Source organism: Pterocles gutturalis, unplaced genomic scaffold (assembly GCF_000699245.1).
Source record: "Pterocles gutturalis isolate BGI_N339 unplaced genomic scaffold, ASM69924v1 scaffold21347, whole genome shotgun sequence".
In the NCBI taxonomy this organism is placed as follows: domain Eukaryota; kingdom Metazoa; phylum Chordata; class Aves; order Pterocliformes; family Pteroclidae; genus Pterocles; species Pterocles gutturalis.
Genome location: NW_010108557.1, coordinates 23429 through 37303, shown reverse-complemented (window position 1 = coordinate 37303; position 13875 = coordinate 23429). Strand labels below are relative to the sequence as shown.

Genomic DNA, 13875 nt, shown 5'->3' with positions numbered 1-13875 from the left:
GATACACCTGGATCAACTTAAAAGGGGCTCACAGATTATTAGCTTCCCTGGACTGATAAAGCTGTTGGCATATAACAGACCTCGGAATGATAAAAAGTAATGAACAGCAACTGGAATTTGGCAAGTTTAACCTAGAAGATAGGTTTAATTATGTAACGAGCAGGGAGTTTAAGCCCTGGCACAATATATACCAGAGTCTTTTAAAAAAGATGGGATGGCTTTCTGATACGTGTTGTAGTTCAGAAAGATGCATGGCAAGGCTGATGCAGAATTTCTTGGTGAAGATTATATAGCCTGTGTTATACACAAACGTTCCTTCTGGCTTTTCAAATCCATGAATCTGATTTTTAAGCATCTTCTCTGGCAGCATGCTTCAAATCAGGCTTGGCAGCCCTTTTTGTGTACATCACTGCCCTTAAGCCACTAGAAATATAGTGTATCTCCTCCTGATCTCCAAAATATCTCTGCTTCTATCAACAGAATTGGGATTTCTTTATACCTGTCCCTAAGCAGAACACTGATACCGACAGTTGTACTTTTATGCTTAATGAATATTCTAGTTAATCTGACAAGTCTAAAGTTTTTTCGATGGCTTTAAAACAAGCATTATTTTATGGATTGCTTATAAATTCAGGAGTGTATTTGTATGCGTGTATAGATAAAGATAAAGGATGGGGGATTGTTTACTTTTCCTGTGCCTACAAAATATTGATGGTGCTTCTTCATGGCTTCTGTGGAAATAATAGCTATTATGAACAGTCATCTTCTGTGCTTGATTTTACCTTTAAGTACATTTTTACTTTGAGCTTGCTCAAAAATAAAGGCTTATGGTATAAGCAAATGCATTATACACATAACCTTAACTTATAGCATTGCAAATGCATTGCTGTAATGATGTGCTGTGTCCCCAGGGGTTATGGCATCTATCATTTATGCTTTTGATGGCCTTGACCTTGATGGGGAGGGTAAGTTTATTGCAGGCTATGTAGTGTAATAGTCCTCTAAAAGTATAATAATGTGTTCTAAACCATCATAAAGTTTACTCATAGTGGATGAATCAGAATTTGCAATAAGCTGTAGTGATTTTTTTATTTAAAGCCATTTTGCCATTTAAACCAGTTTTAATTTATTGGAGCATACAGCTTCCCAAACCAGCATGTTCTGCAGGAGTAGCCTTGCTGCCTTCCTTGCATCTTCTCTCTTTAAATTCCCCTCAAGGGTGTACTAAAAAGCAGGGCTTTACTTAAGGAAAGTATAATAATCGTAAACCTGTGTATACATTTGCAGAGTATTCGGAGGGTGAATCACTTTTTTATATCATCAGTCCAAGAGATGTGGTTGTGGCTAAAGAGCGGGACCAAGATGACCACATTGACTGGCTTCTTGAAAAGAAGAAATACGAAGTAATTTTTCCAACATTCTTTCTTTCAGGCTTTACTGGTTTGGAAGTTGGGGTGGGATGATAAACTTTGCGAAGTCATTTGGATCGGATAGTTTCTGTTCCTGCAGTCATTGACCAAATGCTTGTAGAGGGTAGGAGTTGACTGTACATCTCTCCATCTCTCTGGAGATTTAGTCTTCCTACTGAAACAATTCATCTGATTTGCACCCAAGTGAGGTAGCTGAATTAGATGCTGTGAATACTGCTCTCAGCATCAGATATAAAATGTATTAACTGTCACTGAAAATGATTAAAGCTGGGTTTTTTGCTGTAAACCAGTAGAGCAGTTCCTTAATGAGCTACATGGGTATTTTTCTAGATCTATCCCAACTAAAGAGGGAAGGGTAATGGACTTGGTGGGGGATATTAGTTTTCTCCCATTCTATATCGTTTCCATTATAAAATGAAAAGGTTGTGTTAGGGTACTGCTCTGTTTGGAAAAAAGCAACTGCATATTTGGTTGCTGAAATATTGGTGTGTTTAAGCACGTATATCTAAACACGTAAAACAATAATAACAAGAAATTCTTACAGACAATATTAACATGCACCCAGTGTTCTGGATTCTGATGTCCTGCAGTTAATAACTTTGAACACTTGTTATGGTGCATAAAGTAACTTGCAAATGCTTATTTACGTGTTATTTGTTGGATGCCCATTATAAGGAAAAAAAAGTGGGAAAGCTGTTCACTACGTATTCCTTTCATTAATGCAATCATTATATTCCTCATGCAGATTTGTTTAAATCCTTGTGAATGCTTGTGCATCTGAATAGCAAACTCATATGATGAGTGCAGTTTTGCAGTTTATGTAAATCACGACATTTGGTCCCTGAAGACTCTAATAATTTGCAAGTGACAGCTGGGCATGTGCCTTTGTGAAAGCGGTTCAAGGTAGCAGATAGCTTGTGTGTTATGATGTATGTGAAAAGTTTCATTTTGTTTGTAAAAGTGTCAGCTTTGTTTCTGTACATTCGAAAGAAGAACAGTAAATGGCACTTAAATATAAACCTGACTGGAGAAAACTTTTGGGCTAGGGAAGTGAAAGGTAGCCTTTCCCCACCCCTTTTCCTGATGAATTTTTTCACAGGTGTTGGTAGCGAAAGGCTTTCATTTGAAAATGATCCAATGTGATTGCATTGTCTGTTTCCTTGTAATCTTGCGATTTGATCCTAATATAGTAATGTGGAGTGAACCCAGATGGAAACAAAAGTAGTTTTCTCTTTGGTTGACTGCTTTTGTTTGAGTATGAATTCAGAGCTGCTCATCCAACCATGGCATTAAAAATTCTAGTGCTTCAAACACCCTGCTCTGAAAAATAGTTCATTTATGCGGTTCTAGAGCTTTCTGTACTGAAAGTTTGTGTATTTGACTGGTATCTCTGTTTTCTACTTTTTGAATATAGGAAGCTTTGATGGCAGCTGAGATAAGTCAGAAAACCATAAAAAAGCACAAAATTTTGGTAAGTCTCAAAACTTCTTTTCAAAACAAAATATCTGATTTCTTTTAGAACACTAAGAGATGCTACAGATACGTTCCCTGTTCTGTATTGCACCAGACAATAGCTGTTAAGCATACTCCAACTACCATTCAATTTCCTGGTTTTGGCTGCAGAAAAGGATTTTTAGTGTGTGAAATACAAAAGGATCTGGATTTTATGAAGGTGCTACTGACATGGAAAAGAAGAAAATTACACTTCTCTGATTTCTGATGGGGTTTTTGTTTGCTTTTCCTTTTGTGTTAAATTTGCTGTCGTTTCAAGTAGCACACAATATTACAATATTGGAGATTGGGAGGGAGGTGACACATTTAACTTTTACCTTGTACATGTGACAGGGTTTTGGCCTGAGTTAAAGAGGTGCAACTGGAAGGCCTTTTAAATGCTATTGAAATTCAATTGCAGTTTCACATCTGACTCTCTAATGTTGCTTTGTGATTCGCGTTATTTTAAGCAGATAAGCTCCTTTTCTCCTATGTAGTTATTTCCCATGTTTATAGTCCCTGAACAGGGCACCAAAGAGTATCTATGCTTAAGACAAAAGGGGAGGGATAATGTAATAGCCATAAAAGCATTGCTAATTTTATCCCCCCCCCGCCTTTTTTTTTATTTCTAATTTTCCCCCCCCCCCGCCTTTTTTTTTTCTCGTTTAAATTGACCTCATTGCGAACACATCGGTAGTTCATTAATACTACTGCTTCTTTAAATGGAAGTTTATGTTTAAGTACAAAGTGTTAGAAGATGTGTTTTATTTTTAACCAGATTACTGCTCTAACATGCACATTGTTTATCAGTATGTCTTAAAAATTCTTTTCTTCTTGTCCAGAAGTTGAATCAAGACTTAATGGCATGCCATCACCTATCACAGGGTTTGCAGATTTAACTGCTCTGTGACCCTTGCAAAAGATGTAAAGAATTCTTAAAGGAGGACCTGGCTATATATTAGGACAAAAAAAATAAAAATAAAAATTAAAAAGCTCTTCTCTTGGTTTGCAAAAGTTTGCTCCACTAGGATGAAATTCAGTGGGGATATATACAAGCAGAGCTGTTGAGTGTTTGGTCCCTAATGCAAAACCTGTGGAATGTGTCAAGGGAAAAAATGGTGACATCAAGTTCTAAGTGAGAGATTAGTGGTTCAGGGATTTAAAACAACTCGTGTTCTCACTGCCCTGCAGCAATCAGACCAGTGACACCACAGTCACACCACCTGACAAGTCTGGTGGTCTGGGGGATTTTTTTAGGTTGTGGTAATGATCACTGGCCCCTCTGCACCTCTTGAGCAGAATGCAAGAATCCTAACCAACCAGAGATACGCAGCTCCTTTCCTTGTACTGTTTTCTCTGCTCACTGGGGAGCTGGCCTATAGGAGGAAGAGACTGCCACAGATCTTCGTTCTTGAGAATAGTGAAGTTGAAAGTACAGAGATGGTTTCTGTAGTGGAATGAAATCCCAAATTCTGGTGTATGTGCATGAATTTTTTTTTCTTTCTAAACTTTGTTGTAGATTGAACAATTGAAGTTGTTGGACACCTCTGCTCATATTCTGTTCCACTCAGAGCTGTCCGTGATTTTGACCAAAAATTTTATGTTGTACTTCAGAAGACCCTTTTTTTTTCCTTGTAAGAAGCAATGACTTTTATTTTTTTTCTTATTGTACAACCCTCTTTGTTTACTGGACACAATGTGCTTTTAGTGATGTGATTCTTAAGTTGTACAGTGGTTACACTGGGCTGCATTGACCTTGATACCAGCATTGGGATTACAGAAGAAGGCATCATTGTTTAACCACAATGTTAATATATTAAATGCCTACCAAAATAATTTTACAGCTGACTTGTGTGATAAATACTTGAGAGGGGAACTTAATATATATTAATATGTAATAATCTTGCTAAATTCTTGGTAATTCCTTTACCTGATGGAGCAGCACTAGGATTTATGTTCTCCGTCAGCGTTTTTCCCCCTTGCTAACTTTGTGTTGACAAAGAAGTTGTCTCATACAATGGCTAGTGGCTTTATTTTTGAGATAATGAATGCAGGCACTGACTGATCAGCCGTGTGATTTGAACAATCCTTAATATTTGGAGGTGGCACAGTCTTCCAAAAGTCAATGTTATGAGAATTATTTAAAAGAGCATCTTAATTTGAACCTGTGAGTGGTCCAGGCAAGTATTTTGTGTTGACTGGTCTGTGGGCCCTAGATCCAAAGGAGATCTGAGCATATCCACTTAAGGCCTGGTGCTTGACTTCACCATAGTGCACACAGCTGGAATGATGGTTATTGTGGCAGTCAAGTGTTTCACTTCCAAACTTTGTAACTAATCCCTTATTTTTGTTCCCTTTAGGACATTGGTTTAGCCTATATCAATCACCTAGTGGAGAAAGGAGAGTATGACCTGGCTGCTCGGTAACATATTAAAGATTTTGTTTGCTGGCTAAAGTGTACCTGTGTGAGGAAGAAGCAAAAGCAAATTGTTGATTCTGAAGTACTTTGTGATCTTGATTTTTCTGGGTGTTCTGGAGTTTCTGAAGGTTCAAAATACACAGATGTGTGACTGCACCCTGTATTTTCTTGCCTGTAGTGACGCAAAAGTTACTGTAATTTTCTAAAGTTTAGCTAGAATTGAGGCACATATATTTGAAAGTAAGCCTTGTTTTTTTCCAGTCACACTAGATTTTCAAAATTGGGGTTTTCTTTGGATATTGATAATCTTATTAGTGTGTCATTACATGCCAGACCATGAGAAAATAAATTGTGGTTCCATGGGTGTAAACAAAAATTTAGGTATCTAAAGTAAAGAACAGAAATTAAGGATTGTGTTTTCAGTATATGTATCTGTAACCATATCTTTTCAAGTGCTCAATTTTATTTAGCTGAGATATAAAAAAAATCACTCAAAGCTAATCTGGCCCTAATCGATAAGGGTGAATGCATAGTAAGCAGTCAAGTCCTCTTGGATGCAAAGAAATTATAAGATCGGAAAGGAGCAGTACCTGGCATACTCTGCTTGAAGCAATGGTTGCCAAAATAAGTGACCTTTGAAAGTGTCTTGATAGAGAGAAAAAAGGAGAAAGAAATCCTTGCAGTAATGTTGTCACGTTTGTATTACTCTGTACCTACTTTTGTTTTCTCTTCCTTCATCTTCCTTGCAGAAAGTGCCAGAAAATTCTTGGCAAAAACACAGAACTGTGGGAATTTGAAGTATACAAATTTAAAGAAATAGGTCAGCTTAAGGTAAGTTCATTTGCATCTCTGAACTCAAGTAATTGGCATGCTGTATTTCCTGCATCTTTTGACCACATATCTAAAGGATCACATTTAATGGCACTAGTGTGGTAGCAGAATGTAACACTGCTCTTGAAATTCCTGCACCAGATCTCTTAATTGTACAGTTGTCATTCAGATTAGTGTGTATATATGAACACGCCTCTAAACAGGGTTGGAGGCATAGCACCTCAAGATACTCGGCTGCCTATTTTTAACTCGTTGACACTCTGCAAGTAGAAGACCCATGCCCAAGGCCTTTATTTTCAAAGATGTTCACAGTTAAATACACTTTTCCCATTTACTTTTCACTCCCTTCCAGTATGTCTTGAAAAATCCTACCCCAACTCTTAAGGAAAATAGCCTCTGTGGGTGCGAGCCTTTCCTGAAAATCCAGGTCCCTTGCACCAGAGACACAGCTTGGAGCGTCAAAGGATAGTTAAAATGCAAACCAACAGGGAAAACCTATGCTGTGGGCTAGAAATGGTGGCAAGAAAGAGGAGCAGTCTGCCCTGTCTTGTGCTTTCCCTGGTTGCAAGCCAGCTACCTCAACAGTACACATTTAATGTGAGATTCTCAGTTAATAAATTGCCCGGGACATAAGGCTATAGTCACTGTCAAACAAGTAGAAAACATTATGCACACTCCCTTTGGTAATGCATGTACATTTATTTCTGAATTTTATGTCTTCCTATTCAAACTCAATGAGCCAAAAAGGACATATTATTAAGATCTCACAGCATGCAGTCCCTTGCTGGTTTTGAGCTGTTTAATTCTGTTCAAAGGGCAAAAGTGTTTCAGTATTACAGTTTTCAGAAATGTCTGGCTTTTGTTTTAGAGCCGTGCCAGTGCAAGAACAGCCTTGCCTTTAGTATGACTTCTTAGCATTTCGTTGCACTCTTTGTCACCTTGAAAGGTGATAACTCGTGTTTCTGTCTATTTCAATCCAATAAAGGACCTGAGTGCAGGTGCAGGTGAAATTTTGATACAGTGCTTCTTAGTCCTTTTGGGTTTATTTTGTTTTTTAGATGCAAGTGTCTGGAATGGATGTTTTTCTTGTCTCCACTTATGTCATCCAGCAGACTGTAAAATATAAAAATATTTGTAGGTTTGCAGCAAAAACATCTCTGCTAAATTACTGCCTTTCTAAATGGTTGTTTTCAGCCCCTTGAAAAACATAAGATGCAGTCTGTTACATTATTCAGCTTCAAGCTGCGGTTCTAGAAGATGCCTTTCTTCTTTTACGATTTCAAACATGTATAACTTGTCCCGGGTTCCTGAAGATACTTGAATATCAGAAAGGATGAACTATGTTAAGCCAGATGTAAATGAAGCAATTCTTGAAATGCTTGGGGCCACTTGTATATTATTTGGAATTTCTACCTATTTACCCAACCAGCAGGTGTTAAACACAGTAGTGTAACTGGGCTATAATGGCTTTAAGCCCTGATGAGGTGACTCTGAGATTTGGAGACAAAGTGTATTTCAAAAAGGCATTTTCTTAAAGAATTTGCACTGCATATAAGTGGTTGCCTGAAATGTGACGTTTACAATAGAATGTGATTTGCCAATAACTCAGGTGGCAGTGAAACTAAAGGTTTAAACTTTCCTTCCTGCAGAGGGACTAGTTAGTGATACCCTAAAGTCAAAGCCTGCGGGGTTGAGTGTCTTGTTTGTTTGCAGGTTTTAGGGCATTTTTGAGTGTTCTATACTAAAGGTCCTGTTTGGCTACCAGAGGCTGCGTTTTGGTATCTTGATGTTTCTTGTGTCTTCAGTGATTGTCCTCTAGCAAACCTTGTTCTGGCAGTGTCAAGATTTTAGAGCCTTGCAATGATCTGCTCCTCTTCTGCTCCAGCAGTGGTGGCTCGGTGGAGCGACGTGCTTGTGCTCGAGTCACTTCAGTGTAAAATCCACTATCTCAGCTCACACAGCTGATTCAAAGGACGATGCCAAACTCTGCAAGGGCTGGCCGTTGTGGCATGAGGGATATGTTCCCTTCTGTTGGCTCTGCTGTGACAGCAGTGACTTTCAGCAGGGGTGCAGGGTGATCAGCTAGCGGCAGCAATGCTTTAGTGACCAAAATGTTGACTAGAGGACACGTGAAGGACTTCACCTGACTGTGGTGGGTGTAGGATAGAGCAGCACTATCCAGGCAGCTTCTTTCACCTCATAGGTGTCCTCTGAGGAATAAATAATTGTCGTTTGGGCTTTTTGGTGGGATATTTTAGGCTATCTCATGTCAACTTCTGTATGGGCTTTCTTGTGTATACCCTGTCCTTATTTATACCTACTGACCAAAAGACTGAACGCAGGTCTTAAGAAGAAACAAAGGAAGAAAATATTTCTATGTATAGTATCTTTTTTTTTTAATTTAGAGTCCCTTTTGCCACAGGGTTCAGGAATTGATACAAAGGTATGCTGATTCCAGAGCCTTTTGATCTGACCTTGCTCCTTCACTACTGCTTAAAAATAAAATTGGAGGAGTTTGTAACCTCCAGCACGGGTCTTCATTCTCCTTTGTGCCTAGGCTTAAAAAGAACTTGGATGCTTTTCAGTCTTTGATGAGCACAGGGGCCAAACAGCAGGAGGTGGTTGCACTTTTCCTTCAAAGCAGTGGGGACTTGGGGCAGGAGAGATTTCCTTCCCAAGGCAGCCTGGCCCCCACGCAACGAGGCAGCTGCACTGCTCCACAGCTCGCTGTGCGGCCAAGCCACGGCCAAGAGCTGCAGCAAAGCCTGGTGGGCACGGCTGTTCACTTAGGAGGTGGCAGGAAGGTAGAAAATGGGTATGAAAACAACTGTTGGAGAATGTCCTCTGCATTCGAGTCTTCAGCTGGTGACCAGCTTGCTTTCTTTATGGTCATAAGAGGCTTTTTATGAGGGGGTCTTGGGAATATGATTCCCCAGGGCAGCTGGCAAGACCGTGCCCTGAGTTAGCTATTAAATTCTGTGACAGATGGTGGGAGCTGATGTTGGCAGCGTGCTACATTTCAAAGACTGGCCAAGCTCAAACAGTGTGCGGAGAGGTCTCCTGTGAGCAATGAACTTTTAATTTTTGCAAGGTCATTAACATGCTTTTTTATTGGGTTGGGGTTTTTTTTACCTCCTTTTTCACCTGCGGGTGGAAGACTTTAATGAAATGTGCAACGTAGGCAATTGTTTTAATTTAAATACTAGGAAAATTTATTGGGAATAGTCATTGCTATCTGCAAAAAAATAAAAAAGTAGTGAGATGTTATTTCTCCTGCTTTGTCCATGCAACTTCAATAAGAAAATGCTGTAGCATCATGTGACATTAGTGGGCAATAGGCAGCATCTTTTGAGTGTTTGGAGGAATTTCATCAGTGTTGGGCCTTCAGCTACAAACCTTGAAGTCCCAACACAGCTGGCAGCAGTAGCGTTTATTTTGGCAGGCAGTACTAACTCTGGCCCCTAGTTGCATGGAATAATATAGTGCTAATAAGATGCTGTGCTGAAATTCCAGGGTATGAGCTGATTCATTCTGGCAGGTTCTCATCTCCTGCCTGCCAGAATGCAGTTCCTTAACACCTCCTATGGAGCGACAGATCACACACCTTTGTCTTTTCTGTGGAGAGATGTATTCTCAATTTGATTTTTATTTGTGTATGTAAAAATAGCTGGCAAAAGAGAGCTCTTTGTAAAATGTAGTGACCTCCCAGTAAGTCATAAATCAAAAGTACGTATTTTTCAGCTAGTGAATACTTATACCTTTTTATAAGATCAAGACTGGACAAAATGGATTTTGAATATTTTCTTCTTCTGAGGGGTCTTTTGTGGGTTTTATTTTCTAAATGACTAGCGGTAAATATTCAGACTTCTGTAAGTGCAATGGCTAATACTCCCATTCTAACTACTGTCTTACCACTATATTTCTAATTGAAAATTCTTTCATATAAGTAATAAAATTCCAATATGTGCAATTGTAAAGTAAATAAGTTCAGGATACTGCTTACAAGTATGAATATACAGCGCTTCCCGTGTTTATCGAGAGCCATGTTTTGTGTGTAGCTTTGGTTTTTTTGTTTCACAACAATTCTTTTTTCCGTCATCAGTGTACCTGGCATGTTGCATGTCATTTCCCTTCTGATGCTTTGTTCTCTTTGTTTCTATAGGCAATTAGTCGTTACTTGCCCAGACGGGATCCAGTTTTGAAACCTCTGATCTACGAAATGGTCCTGCACGAGTTTTTGGAGAGCGACTATGAGGTCCTGCAGCCTGTTGTGTCCACATGTAATAGCTATTGCCAGCAAAACACCGTCAGCAATGTGGAATTCCAGTAGCAAATTCTCTATTGTATTCAAAGAGATTTTCAGTGAACAATTTAACAATAATGAAAAGATGAGAAAGATTAATTTTAGTTTAGATTTTAAAAGAATAGGTAGAGTGTTCTTCAGAGCGTGGAAATACTGTAGGATTAGTTATTTCTGATAAGTACCATTGTTCGTAGTTTGTTTAACATAGCACAAGTGGTTGAGGTGCTGCACAAAGCATACAGCACCTGAAAGAGACCCAGCTTCATGAATCTTAATAACATTGCCCTAAGAAGGAAAAATCTCTGTTCTGCACGGTGCATGTCTGTGGGCACGTAAAAGTGGCTTAGAGGTGAAGCACAGCAGGTATCCTCTCAGAGGCTTAGCCAAAGCTTTGATGTTTTGAAATGTTCCTTAGGCAGTTCTTTCTATTTCTGTTACAATCTCTTATACTTTTAGGGGTTTGCAACCCTGATAAAAGAGTGGCCTGGAGATCTCTACAACAACACAATCATAGTTCAAGCTGTAGTGGATCACCTGAAGAAAGATCCACAGAACAGGACTTTGCTACGAACACTTGCAGAATTGTGAGTGCAATTTTAAACTCTTGTTACAGGAAGTCAGCTTGAAATAGCATCCTATAGTTTATAAACATTTACCTAACTCTCTTCACAGAAATATCTGCTTTGTGGCAGTCTGCAGAGCATCAGCTTTCTCTACTCTCCGCTCTGCTGATTGCACAGCTTACCAAGTCTTTTTCCCTTCCTTATAAAGTGTATGCTGAGTATGAAAGCAAAGAGTTTAGTATAAGATTGGATCTTCTACTCCTCTTTCCAAAGCAAATAGCTAACATTCCTCTTTATGCTGTCAGAGGAAGCCTCTTTTGTGAAGTGTGCATTTCAGAATTACCCACAGGAAAATAAATTTATTTTTTTTTCCCCCTCTATTTCAAAAGTAGTATATTTAAGTTTACTGTGGGGCTGGAAATATGTAACTGGAGAATGTGCCAAAAATGATCTGGTTCCAGACTACTTCATACAGGGATAAAGCTCTTTGGTTTTCTCTGCCTGATTCCCGTGCTGCTTCTTTGTACAAAGCAGAGCTACTGCTATTACTGCTACAGTCTGTCCCAAAGTTTTTTTTGGCTCTAAAGTGAGTTCCATTTAGTTTCCAAAAATAGAAAACTAGCATTTGTTGTGGCTTCCCCTGTGGTTTGAAAACAGGAAAATGAACGTGCAGAGAACCACAGGTAAAGAACACAAATGCAGGGACTGATATACACAGAACTGAAATTAATGTTGCCCAGTGTTTTTCCCTCAAAAAAAGTGAATCACAGCAACTAGTCATATATTCATCACATCACATAGCATCCTAGCAACCTTTACATCCTAGAGTGTATTTACATTTTCCTTCATAGGTGATTTTCCTGCACTTAGATATGTAAGATCACGTGTATTATAACATTGTTTTGCATCAGGTATACTTATGACCAGCGCTATGGCAGAGCCCTAGAAATTTACCTGACTCTGAGGCACAAAGACGTCTTCCAGTTGATCCACAAGCACAATCTTTTCAGTTCTATCAAAGACAAAATTGTTCTGCTCATGGATTTTGATTCAGAGGTATGATGATCTTAATGATTTTATATTCACTTTCCACTAGAGATATTTTAACAAATTAAAAATAAATGAGCTGAAGGTAGTGTTGAGGCCGAGAGTGCATTTGCTGGGTCTGGATGCATTCTGAGATCAGGAGAAAATGTTTGCATAGACAGCAAAAAGAATAGATCCAAAGATTAATTTTTTTCCTTTGTATTTCCTTTTGAGTATCACCCAGGGAGAAGAGTGCCAGATGCGAGATCATTGTTGTGATTCTGAAGCAGACTTTCACCCTGATATTCCTTCTGCGTTTCTAGTCAAATAATGCTGTTAATAAGTAAAAGAAAAGAAGCAGTGAATTTATTGTGAGGCAATTGTTAGATGTACTTGCCACTTTTATTCTTCTGCAGCCAATTAATCTGCTTCTGCAAGTTTGCAAGGTTATTAACCTAAATACCAAAAATCAAGAGGTGTGCATTTTGTGCTGAATTTTATATTCTTTCTTACCAGCTGGCTAAAACCTCAGCAAGTGCATTTTGGTATGATCCCTGGAGAAGGAATCTGTGTGCTCCCTGGGGGGGTGAAACAAAGTAGATCTGCTCTTTCAGTGCAGCAATTGTCTAAGCACTGGAGCTAAAATATGAAGCCATCTGTACTAAAGATGATCATCTTTGGTATGGCCATTCTGAACTACAGGAAGAAAAAAATGTATAATTCTTTTTTATTAGACTAAATTATATCATTAATCAGTGTTTTTTGGATGTGCTCTTGTAAGAGGAAGCAGAACTGGAACCTCGGTGGCTACTCTGCTTACATGGTCTCATCTGCTTGTGTTACAGTATTGGTGTGCAGATAGTTTGGAGAATCCAGTTGTAAGGGAAGTTAAGTCGTGTGTTTCCTATACAGCCATGATGCAGTTTCCTTTTGCAGTGGGACAAAAAGCATTTCTACATCATTTGGCAGTGGCCTTCTGTGACCGTGATTTGATGGGCATACCTCACCTGCAATATAAGTGCACAGGATTGATTGCTATTAGTATGGAAACTTAGGAGAAGTATTCTGGAAGAATACATGATGTGTTCTCCTGTAGTGCTGTGCTGTCGGGGAATGCTAATGTTATTTATGCAAACTGCTCTCTGAATTACTGTTGCTGAAAAGAGTAGGTCTGCGATATCCATCTGATACCCATCAATGAACAAGCAAAATACTATATAGAGAGTGTGAGAAAATGTGTGTGCCTGTTTGTTTACTGGGTTCTCTTTCTTTCCTTTAGAAAGCAGTAGACATGCTTTTGGATAACGAAGATAAAATTTCCGTGAGTATAAGAAGATGACAGTCCAAGCATGGCAGTCCAGTGCTTGCTTGTGTTACTCATCCTCCTTTCAGTCCTGTAAATGTGATGTTCATCACAGGCTTACTAATCTGTTGAGTTTTATTTGTTTTCTTTCAGATTGACAGAGTTGTTGAAGAACTAGAAAACAGGCCTGAGCTACAGCACGTGGTAAATACTTCTACGTTTGGTTGGTTTCAAGTTGAGCTGAATAAACTCTTTGCTGGGCATTTCTTTTACAGATGTGGTTATCCTGCCAAAGTGCATGTCACACTGAAGTGTCATAAATCATCAAAGCCAAAGTGGCTGCTTTTGCTCATCCATTTTTTAACGTGGCTATAGCATTTTTACAATAGTAGAATAATTTTAAAATGTGTACTGGTGAGAACTTAATAACGTACTGCTTTCTTGTTAATATACCGTGAGATACTCCTTATGGCATTGCAGACACTTGCCTTCCCTTCTTGCTTGTATCC

At 38.9% G+C, this 13875-nt stretch overlaps 1 protein-coding gene across 2 annotated transcripts in view; it reads left to right on the top strand.

The window, feature by feature from the left end:
- VPS41 (vacuolar protein sorting 41 homolog (S. cerevisiae)) overlaps positions 1-13875 on the top strand; it is a 97166-nt gene that overhangs the window by 67115 nt on the left and 16176 nt on the right. For both annotated transcript variants that reach the window (XM_010072683.1, XM_010072684.1), the window contains 9 exons: positions 1288-1403; positions 2845-2901; positions 5282-5343; positions 6090-6171; positions 10334-10426; positions 10931-11058; positions 11949-12093; positions 13343-13384; positions 13520-13570. In XM_010072683.1, the coding sequence (XP_010070985.1) occupies positions 1288-1403; positions 2845-2901; positions 5282-5343; positions 6090-6171; positions 10334-10426; positions 10931-11058; positions 11949-12093; positions 13343-13384; positions 13520-13570 (776 nt within the window). The remainder of the gene's footprint in view (positions 1-1287; positions 1404-2844; positions 2902-5281; positions 5344-6089; positions 6172-10333; positions 10427-10930; positions 11059-11948; positions 12094-13342; positions 13385-13519; positions 13571-13875) is intronic.